Source organism: Beauveria bassiana (genome assembly GCF_000280675.1).
Source record: "Beauveria bassiana ARSEF 2860 unplaced genomic scaffold BBA_S00023, whole genome shotgun sequence".
NCBI classification, from domain to species: domain Eukaryota; kingdom Fungi; phylum Ascomycota; class Sordariomycetes; order Hypocreales; family Cordycipitaceae; genus Beauveria; species Beauveria bassiana.
The window spans coordinates 262524-281179 of record NW_007930858.1 but is presented as its reverse complement, the minus strand read 5'-3'; the positions used below and the strand labels follow the sequence as shown (position 1 = coordinate 281179).

The following is an 18656-nucleotide window of genomic DNA, read 5'->3' as shown; positions in this document are numbered from 1 at the left end:
GCTCGGCAAACAACCCAAGACACGCGCGTCATTGTCTGCTAGCTCTGCGCAAAACAGCGCTGTCTTCCTACTCACTGCCTACACTTGTTGCACTTCCGCCGCGACTCTCTGATCAAGTCGTTCAAGATGCCGGGGTTCGCCGACTCCTTCTGGTCCAACGACTATGCTGGGGGTACGCTGCCCCAATACGTCCTGACCCGGACCACTGCTAATCACCCCTACAGGGCTCGGTGTCTTGTTTGGAAAGCTCCAGCAAGGTGTCATGGAAGACCGACAGATCTTGACTCTTGCGCGACTACGAGCCGAAGCCGAGGACGTTTATGGCCAGCGCCTGGCAGACATTGCCCCAGCCGCTGACCGCGTCTCCGGTGGCTTCTCCCGAGATGATGGCGCTACTGTCCGCAAGGTATGCCATTCGATATATGGCAAAATTAAATATCATGAATTTTCTGGTGCTAATATGCGACCTCCATCAGGCATATGACGGCATGCGAACCGAAATGCAGGAGGCTGCCAAAAGCCACCAGCGCATTGCCCAAAATATCCGCGATCTCGTTGTTCACCCCTTCGCTCGTTGGTGCGAGGCTCACGAAGCTCGCATCCAGGACTCGCAAGACGATTTACAAGCCCGTACGAAAGCTCACGACCGACAGGCCGAAACTGTTAAGAAATTGCGCTCCAACTATTTCAACAAGTGCCGCCTAGTCGAAGATCTCGAGGAGGAGAACAAACTTGCTTTCCAGGAGCCCGAGTCAAGCCCTAAAAACGCTTCACAGATCCCCGAAATCAAAGTCCAGCCTCACAAAGAAGAGGAGAGCCGTGACGACGACGACGTCTTTGAGATTGGCGACGAGATCTACCAACCCGATCAGCTCAAAACAATTCTCTCCAACATGCTTTCGAATATCAAGATGGGAGAGACCAAGGTGCCCATTTTAGGCACCTATCTCAACACTTCAGCTGGCTCTGATATTGTCGAGTACCTCCAACGCACCATGGCCACGAGCAGTGTGAGCTATGCCGAGCGCATTGGTCAAGACCTCATTTCCAACGGCTTGCTTCGCCTAATTGGAAACGTCGGCAGCACCTTCGCCAATAGCTCCAGAATGTTTTACCAGTGGCGGCCAAAGGCATTTCGTTTAGCTGGCGTCCCAGAGAAGAAACAGACACTCAGCCGCACATTTTCTATGCCCATTTCAGAGTCGAGCGACTCTCCCGTTGTCGGTACTGTCACCGAATACCTCGCAAACTGGAACGTTCTCAACAATTCTCACCCCAACGAGACCCCCGCCCAGCGATTGCAGAGAGAAGCGAGAGAATCCGACGAGAAATACAAGTCCGCCGTCAAGAAGCTGGATCAGCTCAGATGCGATCTCGAACAGTCGATTTTCATTCACCTCAAGTTCCTCGAGCAGTGTGAGCTGGATCGCCTCAAAGCCATCAAGACTGTCATACTCGACTTTTCAGGCACAATCAGCAACGTTATCCCCAGCCTGCAATCCACAGTCGACAAGATGATGTTGTTCCAAGAGACTGTCCAGCCTTTGGGAGACTTACGATACCTCTTGGAAACCTATCGCACTGGTGGCTTCGCCCCTCGAGTTGCTGTTTATGAGAATTATTACAACAAGGTTGATGACCAGATATTTGGCGTAGATCTCGAGGCCCGCGCACGTGCTGATAGGAAACGCGTCCCCGTCATTGTGACTGCCATCTTGACCTACCTCGACCACCACTATCCCGATCTTGAGGGTGATGAGGCCAGACGAGGCGTTTGGCTCGTTGATGTTCCCTTGGCGCAGACGCACCGTCTTCGCGCAAAGATTCACAACGATGCTACAGTCTCCCAGGAAGTGTTTAGTGACTTTGATATACCTACTGTCGCCAGTCTGCTTAAGCTCTACCTCCTCGAACTTCCTGGTAAGTACCTTTCCTAGTAATCTGTAGGTCAACTCTGGATACAGACTAACCATTCTAGACTCTCTTGTATCTACTCATGTCTATGAAATTGTGCGCACCATTTACATGACACCCGCCGCCGAAAGCACTGACGCATCGCGCATCGCTGTTTTGCAACAAACGCTGTCCCAACTCAGACTGTCCAATATTGCAACTCTTGACGCCTGCATGAACCACTTTACCCGGCTGATTGACTTGACTTCTGCCGATGATGCATATGTCACTTCACTTGCTACTACTTTGTCGCGCTGCATCCTCCGCCCACGCGTCGAGACATCACTCACCATGGAAGAGAAGCATGCCATCAGGTTGGTTCGTGACCTGTTTGCGCACAAGGATGCCATCTTTAGCGAACTGAAACGCATGTCGACGCTGAATCATTCCTCGTCGGTCGGAAGCAACCGGCCTCGCGCTATCAGTACAAACGAGAGCAACCGCAAGGCCCTGATGGAGGAGCGAAACAGAGCCTTGTTGGAAAAGGCCTCGGCGACCCGCGGCCGCGCTACCAGTCCTGCTCCCGGGACGCGACACCGCCGGGATCGTAGCAGCGGGGGAGCCGAGACCCGGTTCCCAATCCAGACCAGTCCGACCGCGAACAACGAGAGACACAGAAGCAGCCTGGGCAGCCATCTGGCTGGCACTGTGAACCGCAACAGCCTAGAGGTCCCCGCAGAGGGAACCTCGACGCCGCCTGAACCTGTCAACGGTGGAATCGCGGATGAGGCTGCCGACCGCGAACGCACCGATAGCTTGACCAAGGGCACCCCGACGAGGTTTGTCGGCGGCCGCCGCGTGCCCAACTCGCCTCCAGTCGAGGACGTCGTTCGCGGAGTGACACTCGAGGATAAGCCCATGGACGACTAGAGTCACTATTCTCGTTGAGTTTTTTTGTAAAATGCGCTGGAATATCCTCCTTGCTCTGCCCTCTTGAAGTGCGTCGCTGGCTTTGAGGAGGAAGAGATGGATATAAACAACAGCTCCCAGCCCACATTCGTGTATTGCTGTATCATCATCATCATTGGGGAAAACGAGGAGACGAAGCTACGCGGGCAAGATTTTAACATGGGTAGCGAAAGGAATGAAATTCTCTTTTCTTTTGCTTTTTCTTTTCTTAATATTTAAAACTGAAGACACAATATATACATGCACGATATCTCAGCAATCTCTTTTATGGTGCGACAAATTATCGACCGAAATGTCAATATTTTACGCTAGACATGAACTGGCGAAACTTTCTATGCTCATTTTGGGCGGCGTCTTACATCAGCATCGCTTCAGATCCCGTGGTCTAGTTGGTTATGGCATCTCGTTAACACCGAGAAGGTCCCCGGTTCAAGCCCGGGCGGGATCACACTTTTTTGTCAGTTTACAAATTCTCTGTTCATTTTTGATTTCATTTTATTTATGGTTACATTCTGCATTACTTTGTTTTTTTTGGCTAGTCCTGTTTCCGCGAATTTCTGAATTTCCAAATTTTACGTTTTTATATCATTAAGAGGGTCCTAAGAATATGTTAGTACTATATACAAGTCGCCGGTGCGTAAACATTGCGTTCTGTGTCGTGTGTGAGTGGCAGCTGAAAGATGGTCTCAATTTTTTCATGTATTTATATATCCCCGTTCTATAAATGCTACCAAACAAAACACAGACCCGGGTCCATGACTGAGCAAAGCCCATTTTATGCATCGCCCGTTTCTGCCTTCACAGCGGCCGCAGGTGTCGTCGTCGTCGTCGTAGTCGTCTTCTTCTTCTTCTTTGTCTTCTTTGGCGCAACCACACCCACCTCAGCCTCGTCAGCGTCCTGCGCCTCCTCGGGAGTCACCTTGGCGACCTTTTTCTTCTTCTTCTTAACCACCGTCTCCACGCCGGGCGCCGTCGCCGCCGCCTCGTCACCGTCCAGCTTGGGAGTTGTCGTCTTCTTCTTTTTCTTCTTCTTGACAACGGCACCCTCGGCATCGACGCCCTGCGCGACCTGGATGCGCTCATTAGCGCGCTGCATCTCCAGACGCAGACGCTCCACCTCCCGCATCGCCTGCTGCATCTCAGCCTCCTCGCGCTGCTGCTGCTCGTAGTCGAAGCCGCCCTTGGACTCGCCCTCGAGGCTAAAGGAGCCAATGGTGCTCGAGTCCACTTGCAGGAGGGACTGCTGCTTGAGCTTCCTTGCCCGGCCCCGGGCCGCTATGGAGTCTGAATTATTCTCTGAATCGTAGTTGCGGGGCGAGCCGTCGCTGCCTTGCAGGGTCTCATCTGCGGCAATCACGACGCGTTGTCGTGGCTTAGCTGGCGAGCGCTGTACTTTCGCCGCCGGCGCTGGCGTATTCAGCTTATCTAGGTCGAGCTGCATGACAGGAATCGCATCAATGTCGAGATCCGGTCCGTTGCTAGTTTGAAGAATGTTATGAATAGAGTTTGAGGTTTGCGGTACCCTGTCACTGCCGATATAGAAGGGGTCGTCCTTGTTTCTCTCTATCCTGTCCGCTTTCCGTCGGGCAACAATGTCGGCGTCCAGATAGCTATCCTCAGAGGGCTGTTGGTAAGATGTGCCGATATTCTCGTCCGGCTCGGCAAGGAGGCTAATGGCAGGGGCAGAGGACGAAACACTCGTGGGCGCTGGCTTCTGGTGATAATAAACCTCAAACTCATCGGAGTCGTCGGTGTCGAGAGTAACAATGTCGGCCCTGGAGAGGAGATGATTGAGATTCGAGTGAATTGGCTCATCCAAATCAAGACCGTCAGGGATCGGCACGTTTAGTTGAGCACCAGCCGCGACAGAGTTAAGCTCGCCACCATTGAATAGCGACGGTATTGCTTGTGTCAGTAGAAGGGGAGGGTCTTGTGGCTCTTCATCTGTAGACGCAGGCTGGCCGGACGCCGCTTCAGCTGTGAGTTTGAGCAATTCCGTGAACTCGACAGCACGTTCCTGGACCTCGAGGCTGGGGTTCAATGTGAGTGGCTCCATGGAGTGTAGTATGCGAGCCAACAGCAACGACGTCCTCGACTTTCTTTCGGCAGTCCACAACTCTGATTCGCTTCCCGTCAGGGACGCAAAGACCTTGGCGATTGCATGTATCACAACAGCTGCAACATCGGGCTTAGCGGTCCGTGTCGTGAGTTGTATCAGTGCATTGATTGTGTCATCTGGCGTAGACAGCATATCGGAGTATTCACCGAGTAGCCAAGCGACCGACTTGAGCGCCTCACATGTGATGGAGTGTCCAGCTGGAGTGTCCATCAGAAGCTGCGACAGGATGCTCTCTGAAGCGCGTAGAATAGAGTGGCGCATAGCTCGGACTTTGACGGCAACATTTCGTAGTTCGTTTCCAATCTTTTCCGATACGCTAGCAGCGGATCGTTTGTTTGCAGCAGCCTCGGCATCGCCATCAGCTGATCTTGATGCCGGTGTCATACGAACAAGTTGGGTCAGAACATCAATATACCAATCAAAGTCGGCAATATTTGCGTAATTGTCTTTGGAAGACATGAACAGAACTCTTCCGATAACATCAATCCTGTAATCGTCGGGAATTGACATTGCAGTTTTATTGGGCGCCGCACTAGTGACCTGTTGCGAATCATCATCAGATTCCCCTGACGCATCTGTCGAATCTAAACCCGCGTCAAGTTTCCCTTTCGCGTATGTGGCAGCCTTGAGCTGTTTCATTAGTCGACTGACAATAGTGACCAAGTTGTCGCTCGTAACCATGCCCTGGACGAGGTCGAGAGCCTGGATCCGGATCGTGATATCTGGACTGTCAATGCACTCGAGGATGACATCTTCTTGCTGGGACACAAGGTAAGGGTGGGTAAGGACAATCTTGTTGAATGCCAAGAGGGCAACGTATTTCACTGTCTTGCGGTCAGAGCTCGCCAACATGTGCGGCAAATCAGAATAGCTTACAGTTTGGATCTCCGTTCATGATAATCATGCCTCGCAGTTTATTCACACAAAGCGTTGCGATTTCCTCGGTGTCGGTATCATCAGCACTCCCGAGAATGCCGCCTTGGATGATGCCATTGATGCATTCGTATAATAGCGACATGGCTGGAGTCGTTCGTATAATATTCGTCAACGGCGGCAATAGCTTCTTGACAAGTCGAGACTCGAGCGGCGTCAGGGTCGCAAACTGCCTAAAGTCAGCATGTCAAGTCACATCTTGTTGCGTCTTAAGCACAGCTTACCAGCTTGATCAGTTTGATAGCCATCCAATTGTTGCCTCCGTCGACCAGTAGCTCGAACAGTCTCGGCGCCAGCGGTAGAAAGTCATGCGGCCGGCGCCAGCCAAGCTCGCACACGACATTTACAATTGCTGCCGTGACACTGGGGTCCTCCTCTGCATCCATAAGTCGCTCTTTGATCTTAGGCCACGCTACCCTCAGCGCTTCGGGGTATACAAGGGCAAGTCGGTAAAGCGTGACAAGGGTCTTCTTTCGTATATTGGCATGACTATGGTTCAGTCGTGGCAGCAAATCGGCAAGGGTCGAGAGCGCGAGCGAGGGCGTGATAACGTGAGGAAGCGTCGCAATCGGTAAGGACATGACCGTCGGTGCGGCAGCACTCAAGTCCTTTTGTGCAAAGCATTAGCAATCGTCTTTGTGAAAGATGAATTCGGATCGACACACCTTTTTCAACAAGTTGGTCGCCAGCATGAGGACTTCGGTGTCGGCGCGGAAGCTCTGGACAGCTCCCAGATACCCAACACGCTTTTGGGGGTATTTGGCTGAGGACATGACCTCGAGGACATGGAAAGACGCCCATGACATGTCATGACCGACCATTTCCAGGTATATTAGCTTCAACAAGGCAGTTGCCTTGACATCTGCGGGTTTCTCATCAGCAAACCATTCTTCTCTACGACCCTCCCCGGATCCGGGCACGCGGAGCGACTTCTCACCCATGTCCTGGCTGCGCACTTCTACGCGACATTCTTTCAAGCTCTTTTGAATGTATTCCTTCTCTGTGCCCTTGTGGTTTCGTAGACCCTGAATCAGGTCATATAGCGACTTTTCGAACCTATTTCAATCACCCGCATCAGCGCATGTCCCATACCCCGCGTCTCAGCGCGAGAGCTCCAAAGGGTTGCCAATGAGCTCCTCGTCCTGCCTTACATCTTGTCAGCTGTCTAGCCCCACGCGGGGTTTACCTCGCAAACGAAGACGCGCGCACGAGGACTCGCTCGTCAAAATATAGTCTGGCTGGTTCGGCGGTCGTTTGTGTGGTTCATCGTGCGGTGATCCCGTTGCCGCCCGCAGCTCCGTTTGTGTCTGCGTTTTGGGCCGCGTGCGGATATGTCGAATAGACAGAGCCGCAGCTTAGGCTTTTAAGTCGGCGTACAGAGCAAAGAGGTAGTAGTAGGTAGAGTCGAAATTGGGAGAGTGGGTTGCAATGAGGCTAAATGATCTGGTTTACTGGTCAGTACCTTTGTGTGGGGTGTGGATTTGGTGGGCTGCATGACGGAAGCACATTTCGCCCACTCAACAGCTACTACCAATGCTACCTTGCTTGCCACACCAAGCTGCTGCTGTCCTTGCAAGACAATTGACGACATTACTACCTGTGACGCCACAATTTTCTCAATCGCGCATTGGGAGTACAAAGCAACGTATAGACCCTTGCGCAGGAGATTTTGGGGGAATCAGCCGGGTTTCAGCATTTATCTTCTACACTAGACGACCACCGCCGAAACTCGGACAAACTCGATCATCACACTCGGCAAACCTTCAACATCCCCGACATGTCGATTCGAACAGCGGCGCGGCGTCTGCCGCTACCAACCCGCAGTCGTGCAGCCGTCTGTAGCCGTTCATTCTTCACACTGCCCAACAATAACAGCCAGACACTCACAGCTACGAGAACGCTGCCGTATAGGCAGGACCAGCTGTACGAGCTCGTCGCCGACGTGGACTCATACGCGCAATTCGTGCCCTACTGCGCCCGGTCCCGCGTCACGCAGTGGTCCGCACCGGACGAGGCCGGCCGCACGTGGCCAGCACTGGCCGACCTGCACGTCGGCTGGGGGGGCCTCAACGAGGAGTTTACGAGCCGCCTGCGCTGCGTGCCCGGCGTATCCGTCGAGGCTGTCAGCGGCGATCCGGCCGGAACGTCTTCTGCGCCGGACGCATCGGCTGTCTTCAAGAGTCTCGTCACGCGCTGGTCGCTGCGGCCGCTCACGGTGCAGCCGTCGCCGTCTACGGAAGTGAATCTCAGCATCAAATACCAGTTCACCAACCCTCTGTACGCGGCCGTCAGCGCTGCTGTCTCGGACAAGGTCGCAGCTCTCATGATTGAAGCATTTGAAAAGCGGGCAAGGGAACAACTCAATCATAGCGATCGAGCGTGAGAGATGAAAGCTATATCTGGGATCGAGACTGAAATACATATATGAACATGGAGATGCATTTGGGTATATACAAATATGATGAGGGGCGCAAGCGTATAGACAGTATAATGCAATTCATCAGACGTAAATTCATACAGAGATACAAAATTATTCAAGATGCGTCAACTTGAAATCATCCAGGCAGCGGAGCAACAGCCTAACACCAACCTGTCTCTAGCTCAACCAAAATTGAACAAAAATGACAAACAAAAACCCTTAAAAATATTGCAAACACCTCAGGCAGGAAGCTGCGCAAATGAGCACAGCATGAGATCGCCTCTGCGCCTTCTAGTTCAGTACCATATCTCGCCAAATATCAATGTCATAAAATCAGTCACAAGCAGACCCTTGTCTTTTCTTTCCATACACCAGTGGGAACCCATAACACATAAAAGTCGTGAGGAAAAACACAAGAGAAAAGGTGGCGAGCGTGTCTATCAACAGAAAGCGGGCAAGGCACAAGTAGGTGATTTGTGTATGCCTCAAACCAATGATTGCAGAAGGAGCAGAACGGGCCATCGCTCTGCGCCATCGCGGTAAAGAATCATTGCTTAATTATTTCTTGCTTCTGAAAGACATGGCTCGTTAGTCTCGCAGACAATAATATCTCAGGAGCGTCGACTTACTTCTTCTTGATTGGCTTTCCACCGAAGAAGCCAACGAACGCGGGAGGTGCCTGCTTCTTCTTTTTCTCCTTCTTAGGCTCGCGCACAACATGAATACCTTGGGGCACGGGCGGAGGTCCAGGTTGAGCCCATGCTTCTGGCGGCGGCGGCATGCCACCGCGACCCCCACTCATAGCAGGCGGCATAGGGGGTATAGGGGGGGCACCCATGCCACGGCCTCTAGCCATGCTTGCCGCCAAGTGCGGTGGGAGGCGGGCATGCCTCTGAATGCGTTCCAAGGGCCACATGAACATGGTAATGGACCACTCTGGTTCAATGACCTTTGCCCATACAGATGGGAGGATGATTTCTTGGTTGGGACCAACCAAGTCATACCACCCTTCGTGTACTTGGTACTCCAGTTCTTCGACGTTGTCAAATGCTTGTTTGATCAGCTCCTCCATATTCTAGAAGAAAGAATTAGTCTTTTTCTTGTTGGATGATTCGTGTCGCCGAGATGTGCGTTGTGCTGTGTGAGATAATTGTCTGACTTACCGGCCATGTTGTACACAGGCGATATGGGAAGCTGTACTTGCGATTCAATGCATCTTTGAATTGAAGAAAGGGGCCACGGTCAGCCTTGGCCTTGGCTTCCATTGCCGCCTGTGTGTCCGCTTCCACCTTTTTCTTGAACGCTTCTTTCTCAGCCTTTGCCAGTGCTTCTGCTTCAGCCCTCTTGGCGGCCGCGTCCTTCTCCGCCTGAATCTTGGCCGCAAACTCAGCATCAGCCTTGCGCTTGGCCTCTTCTCTGATTGCATTCAGCTTCGCGGCTTCTTCGGCGGCAGCTTTCGCAGCAGCAGCTTTGGCATCGGCATCGGCTCGCAATGCAGCTTCGACCCGACGCTTATGTTCCTCCTCAATTCTGGCCTTGTCTTCTGCCTCCTGCTTTGCCCTAGCTTCCTCAGCTCGTCTTTGTTCCTCGAACATGACTTTGACTCGTTCCTCGGCTTGCTTCACAGCCTCTGCCTGTACCCTGGCACGTTCCGCGGCTGCGGCAGCCTCGGCAGCGATGCCGTCTCTGGTAGCTCGCGCAGCTTCCTCTTTGGCTCTCTGTAATTCAATTTCGTTTTGTTTTTTCATGTTCTCCATCTGTTCCATGATTCTTCGACTCTCCTCGGCAGCTTTTCGGTGAGCTTCGGCTTGCATCTCCTTTTCACGTTCGGCTAGCTCCTGCTTTTGCTTCTCCCTCTCGAATTGCGCAATTCTTTCTGCCAGCTCCTGCTCGCGTGGGCTCGGTCCGGCTGGAGCTGCAGGTGCGGCGGGTGCGGCGGGTGCGGCAGGAACATCCAGCTGCATGGCATGGGGGGCCATCTGAAATGGCGGCTGTTGAGGGTAGTAATGGCCCTGGTGGTAATACGGGGCCATTTCGTTGCCGTACATTGCTGGAACTTGACCATGAGGGTATGTCGCCGGGCTGGAGTAACCGCTACCAGCAGGGCTGAAGGGGTTTCCACCAGCGTATCCTACGACCTGGCCTGGCGGGAAGTATGCAGCATATGCTTGATGGTGCTGAGAGGCTGATCTTGGGTAACCGCCGCGACCATATTGGCCGCCGGGGTAGGACCCGTGGCCATAGGCCCCGTACTCCTCTTGAGGATCCAGGGTGGGCGCTGGATCCGGCGCGCGGCGTGCCGGGCGGTAGTGTTGTTGGTGAGGCAGAGGTGCGGGCCTCAGCGGGAGGCGGGTTGGGTGTGCGCGTGGCGTGGCAGGTAGACCGGCGTGAAAGACTGATTGTTCGGACTCGCTGTAGTCGTCTTCGTCACCCCAGTTCTCTTCGTCTCCGTGGGTGATGTAGCCGTGGCCGTCTTGGGAAAATTCGTCGTCGTATACAGGGTATGTAGGGGTGAACTGTGGTGAGGGCTCGCCCGAAGAATAATGGGCAACAGACGTCGATCTTCTTTGGGGGGAGGATTAGCGCGCCGATGAAGCAACAAGGGATGGATCTGATGATGGAGAGGGCGGGGGTTGAGAGGTGCGAGGTGAAAGGTGCAATGTGCGAGGTGAGAGTGGTTGTCGAAGAGGATTGCGCCAGCGCTGGTGATACTCACCGCATAGCAGAAGTCTTGTGTGTATGGCCTTTACGGACGTCGATCCTTGTTGGAGGGTCGGTTCGCAAGCAAGGGCGTCACAAGGACAACCTGGAGGGCGTGGGGGGTGTCAACGCTGGAGCACGGTGACCGCGGTCCTGAGGGCGCGGTGGTGCAATAGGTGCGAGGCACAATTATGTGAAGACGGGATTGCAACGGGAAGAGAAAGCGCGTTGCAGAAAGGCGGCGCAAGATATTTGTGGTTATAAATGGTGCTGCGGCTGGAAAAGCAGGCCGCGGCGTAGCACAGGGTGGGTGAATGACAAAAAGGCAGCCAGTCAGGCGGCGTATTGCGAGGGGTAGATGGTGACAGACGGTGAGGTTTTGGTGCGGGCGGCTACCTAGGTAGACAGCTCAAGCTGGGGCTAGGTTGGTGGTCTCCGGGCGACTAGGTACTCTAGCGACGGGAAGAAAGGGAGCAGGGCACGCTAGGTTGGTGCTAGCAAGTTTTAGGAATCTGGGATGGAAGACGGGTCAGCGAGGGAGGTGAAGGCAGGGAGAGAATAGGCAAGTAGCTTGTAAGATGCTTGAGGTGGGCGTGGGGCAAGCAAGTATGGTGGGAGTGAAAGGTGGGAGGAGGTGGGAGGTGTGTGTACTAACATGAATGTGCCTGGGTGCACGTGTATTTTGGTGCGAGGACAAGTTGGTGATGGTAGTGTTGATTTGATCAAGGGTGGTGGCAGTGGACAGTGGACAGTGGACACTGATGGTGAGTGGTGAGTGGTGAGTGGTGGATGGTCGTGAGTGCGTTTGTGTGCCTCGTCGTTGCCGTGGTGCCAACACTCTTGGTACAAACAACCAGCGGGCAATAACTATAAGCAGCAGGCAGGGCTTGAAACAGAACAGCTGGCGGGTAATCGCAGCAAGCTAGCCGAGTGGAACAAAGCGTATGTATAAACCAGGGTAGCGCAGACCACAGAGAGATCAGATTGTCACTCGTCACACGGTGATGAAAACGGGTTCGAATTTCCAAAAGGGCGGCGAATGCAATGGTGGCGGGCGTGTAGTGATGAATGGTGTACCTAGGTGGTGATGGTGGTGCTGATGGCGCTGGTGCTTTGGTGGCTGCGGGAGAGGATGGGGAGGAGAGGCGGTGAGTTAACGGGATGATTTTGTACCCAAAAAACCAACCAAGCAACCGAGCCGAGATGGATAAAGAGGCTTGGATGGGTTCGCTCGCTCGCTCTGCTCTCTACCTAGTAGAGTACCTTTTTTTGCAAGTAGAGGTGTGTGTGGTTTTTCAAGTGATTCTTCAAAATAGTAGGTGAGATGTGAGGTGAGGTGAGGTCGGTACCTGACACGCGCCGCAGCTAATAAACTAGCCAAATCAAGAATGCACCCAATCACAACAGACTGCAACAAAGTTCGTTCCAGTTCGTCAATGCTGTGCGAATCAAATGTCTGGCTAGACTTGTTCACTTTGCCGTATTGACCCGTCGACCCCGTGCAGAGTGGCGACTGCGCGGCCCAGAACCTGTGTCGACCTGAGACAGCGTCCGTCCAGTCCGTCAGTCTTCAGACAACGTTGCCCTGGTCTGCAAAGCAAAGCAAAGAACAAGCAAGCGAGCAAGCCTTTTTTTGCGGGTTTCCCGTTTGGTCTAGGCACTGAATCAATAGACTCGTCGCACTTTGATCCGATATATCGCTGCAGGACACGCGCGGTTTGGTCTGCGAAATCTGTCCAGCCTGCCAAACCTACGCAGCCCAAACTGGGGTTTGCGTCAAGGCTTGCCAGATGGCCTCAGGCAATGGTACCCAATGACAGACCGATGGCGCTGGCAATTGTGGTGAGGCCCAATCTTTGCTCCAGTAACGGCACCTCGTCGATAGATTTCCACTGCGCAATCGACATGCAAGTCGCGATGCAGTGCAGGTAATAACGACGCCCTCTTTTTTTCACCTCGTAGATGCGTCAATAGTTTGGGCAAATCGGCGGCGCAATTCTGCGCAACACCCAGACAGGCAGCCCGGTGCCGTCGTTGGCGAGTAACGAAGAGGCTAAACCTGCAGCAGTAGACGGCTAGGCAACAGACTGCACCAAGATGAAGACGCAGCCGTCGCCTAGCGATGATCTTGTCGTATTTATCTGTCTCTTCTCTTTTTGCCCATGAATAGTTGTAAAGTACGTACTGCATCCGCGCAGAGGGGCGCAACGTCAATTTAAACACTCACACTCACATGTCACCTCACCCAACAGTCATGGACTGTTCTAGAAATAGCAACTCGACAGCAAACTGCGCTCATGCACTCACCTCACAGAAGAAAATTTTGCCAGTGCATTTACGCCAGCCTCTCCTGCTTCACAGCCCCCAATTTACATTTTATCCCGGTCATGGGCCGGAATCGCTGGTTACGCCGCCTCGTTGGGCCTCAACACCAGGTAGCAACCGAAGCCTAAAGCCTTCGGTCCACACCGTAATAGTGCTCCTTGTCAGCGACAAAGCACTGGTCCACATGCGGGGATTGTAGACATTTGAAATTCTCGACCTTGTTCTGTTTACCCAGGGCTGATTTTCCTCGACAAGTCAGCAAGCAAAATCCCAATACTTTTTGACGAGTTTTACATGCCCAGCAATACTCACCACTTGGCGATGGTCCGCATCTTCGGCACCTAACCGTACAAAAACAAGTGGGGCATCTGGCAGCAGTCGCTGTCAGTCACCCGGTCCGTCTGTCAGTCATCGTAACCCCGTCGTGGCACCAAGATATTGTGTCAAAAACCGGTTACTCAACATACCACTATTCGAGAACCGTTTCGTGGCTGATCAACTTACGTGTGAAACTGAGCCGGCGCTGAGTCTCCGGCGTATTCCACTGAGGAACCCAACAAGCCCAACGCTACACAAGACACCATCAATCACCATTGCTCTCCTACCACTGTCTCACACAAACTTGAGAAATCATTGCATCATTACTTTGTGCAGCTCATTTCATGTATGAGTCATGCTATTTCTGACTACAGTGCGATATTTTTATTCCCGTTGGCATGACTATTGCTTGCAGCCCAACATCAATTGGCAAGAGTATTGAAACAGTCAAAAGTGGCTGCCTATTATTCCGCCCCCATTACATTGCGTACAATTTACCATGCTTCCCAACGACCAACTCGACCCCAGCCTTATATCAGTCCAGACTCTACCTGACCACTTGGGCTGAAGACTTGGAAAGGAGCTCTCGCGCCGCAGCAACCTCGGCCGCGTCATACCCTTGCCACAGCTTTTCTTGGGCACCGTGCCGTCGCACAATCTCTGCCAGCTTTGTCGTCGCGAGTTGGTTGAGTTTCTGTATAGTCTTGGTATCGGGCATAGGGAACCCATCTTCTTGTTGCTTTTTTCCTTTGCTGAAACCATCCAACAGCTTGTCAGAAGACTAAACCCACAGTTAGATTTTCCAAGCAGCGAGCGACAATAGGTTCGAATCGAAACATACCAGCTTCAGGCCGTAGTATCCACGCAAGTAGTCATCACAAAGCTCAATACTGCGAGAGAATCGTTTTAATGCTTCGATGGCGTATTGCTGTCCGGATCCTTCCGTCAACGCTGACGCAGCCATGAGGGAGACTTCCCCGAGTCGCGCATGAGTCTATTGGAGCACATTAGTCGTCGCCGTGTTTCGCCTTCGATTCGAAACTTACATTCCATGAATTCGGCTGAAGAATCAAAACTTCCTCCAACGCATAGATGGCCTGGGCGTATAAACCCTCCTCCAGGTACATGTCGGCCAGCTCAGCCCAAGCCTCGCTGTCAGTAGTGTTGAATTCAAGAAGGGTATTTAAAGCGGCGATTGATTCCTGAATCTTGCCCATTGATCGAAGAAGTGCGACTTTGCGCTTGGCAATTGGCTATTGCGTTTGTTAGCCCCTTGTTTGCTACAGTAGAGCATGTGGTCTCGACGTACAACATTGGCATCATTCTCCTTCAGAATAGCGTCGTATTCTTTCAATATCTTATCAAGGTCATTATTATTCGTAGCCTTGGCCTCTTTGGTAAGGCCCTCCAGCGCCATCACACGCTCATCCTTGGGTCCAAATCGAATGACGATTCGCTCTAGGCAGTCCGAGGCCGACTTGTCGTCGCCGGTTCGCAGGCAAGCCAAAAGGAGATTCTCGTAAATAGTCCACACGTCACCGGTCTCCGATGCAGAGAACATGGCGGCCAGCGGCGACGTGGAAAACACCTTTGGGTTGCTCTTCAGCACCTCGGGTGCCAGCTGCGCCAGCTTCAGTGCCTCCGCATTGGACAGGTGGACCTGCGGCCGGAGCAGGGACGGCGTCATTTCAGGCAAAATCTCGTGTCGCAGCGGCTGTTATAAATCAAATCGCCTAGGAAATCGACTGTATTCTTGATTCGGCGCCGACTCGCTGTTGTGATGCTGGGACAGCTGGTCCTGGCTGTCGCAACTTACCCGGACTGGTTAAGCGGAGCTGGCGAATTTCCGCCCCATGTTAGGAAACCGCCCGCTCAGCTTCCACAGCCGCATGCACAAAGAGCCGTAGACAGAGGTAGTTAATTGGCATAATTACTTTATGGATCTGATTCAATAACTTGAGACGCACTTTAAAAACAGCCCATTTTTCTAATTATATTTCAAGAAAGTATCAATCACCAATACAGCTAACAGTCTGCTAAGAGTCGAGGCCGTTGCTTCACCTCACCAAACTACATTCTGCATTATGTCAGCAGACTGACCCCAGCCCATTTACCACTTTTTCTTCGTGGGTTCCAAAATTTTTCTACATCCAAACTTTCCCTCGTCTCTCTGTACCAGGACAGAGGCCTACAGAGGCCCGGCCAAGGGCAGACCCGCGAATACTTCGTGCTTCATCATTGGAGTGACGTTCAAAATGGCAGCGACCCCTTCAAGCGACGCTCCCGCGGAGACTGCGCCTGTGGTGGATCTGGAGAAGCTCAAGATTGCTGAGGATGCAGCCGGCGCTCAAGTTGCTCCGCATAGGTCGCATGACCCGGCAAACAACTTGAAGCGAAGCGATCCGTTTCAGTTTGGCAGCCGCTATCTGACAGAGGAAGACAACGTTTACGAGTTCAACGCCTGGGATCATGTGGAGACTGACGATGCATACAAGGAGTACACTGAGCAGCAGCTTGAGAAGCAGCGCCAGGCCCCTGTTTCTGACTTTGACAAGAGTAAGTTGCCTCACTTTTTTCTTTGCCTATTGCACTTACCCTTCGCGGTGATGATATCGAAGCACCACTTCATCTGAATATTCTGATGAAATCAGGTTAATTATAGTCTTTCGCTCCCATCTGAGCACTCTTTCTTTCCCTTGCATCCTTAATTACAAAGCAACATTTGAGAAGCATACGCTAACACTCATTGTTCAGGCAGATTCAATGGTAATCCTGAGAAGTGGTGGAATCTCTTTTACAAAAACAACACTGCCAACTTTTTCAAGAACCGAAAATGGCTCCAGCAGGAGTTTCCCATCTTGGAGACGGTAACGAAAGAAGATGCCGGCGCCAAGGTTATTCTGGAAATTGGCGCGGGCGCCGGTAATACGGCGTTTCCCATCCTTGCCAACAACAAGAACCCCCAACTTAAGATTCATGCTTGTGACTTCTCCAAGACAGCCGTAGAAGTCATGCGCAAACATGAAGAGTACAGTTCAGAGCAAATCCAAGCCGATGTCTGGGACGCTGCAGGCCAAGAGCTGCCGCCAGACCTTGAAGAGGGATCCGTAGATGTGGCCATTTTGATCTTCATCTTCTCGGCACTGTCGCCGAGGGAGTGGTCCCGCGCGGTGCACAACGTCCATAGGCTGCTGAAGCCCGGCGGCGCCGTCCTCTTCCGTGACTACGGAAGAGGCGACCTGGCACAGGTGCGCTTCCGCAAGGGCCGCTACCTGGAAGAGAATTTTTACATTCGTGGCGACGGCACGCGCGTGTACTTTTTTGATCGCGATGAGCTCGGCGACATTTGGTCGGGCAAGAAGGCCGAGGCAGATGGTGATGGTGATGCTCCCAAGTTCTCCATCGACCACCTCGGCATCGATCGTCGGTTGCTGGTCAACCGGGCGGAACAAAAGAAAATGTATAGATGCTGGCTGCAAGGACGATTTACAAAACAATGACATGATACAAAGACGATTTACAGAACAATAGACGGGATACAAGGATACACACTTTTGAACAATAGACATGCTACAAGGAGACATCAAGAATAACATACACGACACAAGGACACAAGATAATAGATCGTTGACCATGATAGCGATCAGCTTGGCACGCGATGCAACATGATGAAAGGGACTGAACCTGTATATACATGGACATTTATGCTGCAGCAAGTTCCATCAGACGAGAAGAGTCTCGCGAACAAGTGCGCGACGACCCTGGTGAAATCCAATGGAGTCTAGGTACGCGTCCAGGCCACCATATTCATCGTCGAGATGCTTCTTGAGACCGGCCATCATACCGCGGTCCGTGTACGCCCAGGCCTCGGTCAAACCAACAGACGTGACTTCCTTGATCAGCTGCTCGCGCTCGCGGGCGAGGCCACTGTCGGTGAGGAGATAGTCGTACTCGATGGCGTCCATGGGAACGTCGAGAATCATCAAGATGAGGCAGCAAATGAGACCTAGATATAACATTTTTTTTTGTCAGCACACTTCATTCTTCTTGCTCTACTAGTATTTTACTGGGGTCTGGCGCCATTACCCGTGCGGTCTTTGCCCTGCGTGCAGTGCACGAGGATGGGCGTCGTCTGCGTGCTCGTGTAAAGCGTCAGCGCCTCGGCAATTTCGGCGCCCGAGTGGTCGAGCTTGTCGCGGCCGATGCCGAGCAGCCCGCGGGGGACGAGAACATTTTCGGCGACGACACGGATGGCCTCATTTCGGTACTTGAAGATGTATAGAAAGAGGAATTTCCTTTTGTTGTCGCGTCGTCAGCGCGGTGCTGACCTGACAATGTGCAACTCGGCCAGAACCAAAACAACCCCCTCAGAGCATGTGAACTCGACCAGAATCTATACATACAAGGTCTGCCACCAGGTGAGGAGGCTAGCAATGTGGCGCTCAAAGCTGCGGCCCGTCACTTTGATTTCGTGGTACTGGATGCCCGGGATATGAGCCGTTTCTGGCAGGGAGGGGTCCGCGATGCGATGCGCGATGCGCTTGGCTGCTTGCCGAGCCAGCTCGGTGCTGCAAGTCGCAAGCCAGTTCTGATTAGCATTGCAGAGGCAACCGAGAGTTGAAGAGGAGTTGATGTAGGTGTACAGGATGGCCTACTTTGTGCGCAAGTCTATGACAGTGCGGATGCCGAGGTCATCGGCCAAGTAGGCCATGTCCCGGGGCGATGCATTGTCTGAGGGCGACGACCAGTTGTATCAGTATCAATCAGCACATATTCCATCATGTATTCCAGACAGCTTTTTTTTGCTGCTAGTAGAGGCGTGTGTGTCATGTGTCTCTTTTTACCTGGTCTGGCAGATCTATATACGAGCCCTTCTCGAACGACTCTGGGAGGCCGCAATCGTGTTAGCAATGACATGGGATCCAAAAGACAATAGCTGGATTCGGGCATAGAGAAAGCACAACTTTTTGCCCAAAAAGG

At 52.6% G+C, this 18656-nt stretch overlaps 7 protein-coding genes across 7 annotated transcripts; 3 read left to right on the top strand and 4 right to left on the bottom strand.

Annotated features, from left to right (window-relative positions):
* Positions 1-126: 126 nt before the first annotated feature.
* On the top strand, positions 127-2823 carry BBA_07196 (GTPase activating protein; the record flags this gene model as incomplete). The annotated part of the gene is made up of 4 exons (XM_008602293.1): positions 127-172; positions 225-406; positions 477-1920; positions 1979-2823. 4 exons carry the CDS (start codon positions 127-129, stop codon positions 2821-2823), a joined length of 2517 nt encoding a protein of 838 aa, XP_008600515.1.
* An 814-nt stretch (positions 2824-3637) lies between these two features.
* BBA_07195 (AP-3 complex subunit delta) lies at positions 3638-6855 on the bottom strand (the record flags this gene model as incomplete). The annotated part of the gene is made up of 4 exons (XM_008602292.1): positions 3638-5805; positions 5858-6083; positions 6139-6522; positions 6580-6855. The coding sequence occupies 4 exons, from the start codon at positions 6853-6855 to the stop codon at positions 3638-3640; spliced, it is 3054 nt and encodes a 1017-aa protein (XP_008600514.1).
* An 836-nt stretch (positions 6856-7691) lies between these two features.
* On the top strand, positions 7692-8297 carry BBA_07194 (polyketide cyclase/dehydrase and lipid transporter; the record flags this gene model as incomplete). The annotated part of the gene is made up of 1 exon (XM_008602291.1): positions 7692-8297. The coding sequence occupies one exon, from the start codon at positions 7692-7694 to the stop codon at positions 8295-8297; it is 606 nt and encodes a 201-aa protein (XP_008600513.1).
* A 661-nt stretch (positions 8298-8958) lies between these two features.
* On the bottom strand, positions 8959-11054 carry BBA_07193 (kinetoplast-associated protein KAP; the record flags this gene model as incomplete). The annotated part of the gene is made up of 3 exons (XM_008602290.1): positions 8959-9408; positions 9497-10898; positions 11050-11054. 3 exons carry the CDS (start codon positions 11052-11054, stop codon positions 8959-8961), a joined length of 1857 nt encoding a protein of 618 aa, XP_008600512.1.
* A 3169-nt stretch (positions 11055-14223) lies between these two features.
* BBA_07192 (tetratricopeptide-like protein) lies at positions 14224-15363 on the bottom strand (the record flags this gene model as incomplete). The annotated part of the gene is made up of 4 exons (XM_008602289.1): positions 14224-14457; positions 14518-14670; positions 14723-14929; positions 14986-15363. The coding sequence occupies 4 exons, from the start codon at positions 15361-15363 to the stop codon at positions 14224-14226; spliced, it is 972 nt and encodes a 323-aa protein (XP_008600511.1).
* A 568-nt stretch (positions 15364-15931) lies between these two features.
* On the top strand, positions 15932-17176 carry BBA_07191 (methyltransferase domain-containing protein; the record flags this gene model as incomplete). The annotated part of the gene is made up of 2 exons (XM_008602288.1): positions 15932-16232; positions 16431-17176. The coding sequence occupies 2 exons, from the start codon at positions 15932-15934 to the stop codon at positions 17174-17176; spliced, it is 1047 nt and encodes a 348-aa protein (XP_008600510.1).
* Positions 17177-17398: 222 nt separating this feature from the next.
* On the bottom strand, positions 17399-18387 carry BBA_07190 (tyrosine/serine protein phosphatase; the record flags this gene model as incomplete). The annotated part of the gene is made up of 4 exons (XM_008602287.1): positions 17399-17682; positions 17763-17971; positions 18080-18244; positions 18332-18387. 4 exons carry the CDS (start codon positions 18385-18387, stop codon positions 17399-17401), a joined length of 714 nt encoding a protein of 237 aa, XP_008600509.1.
* Between the last annotated feature and the right edge of the window lie 269 nt (positions 18388-18656).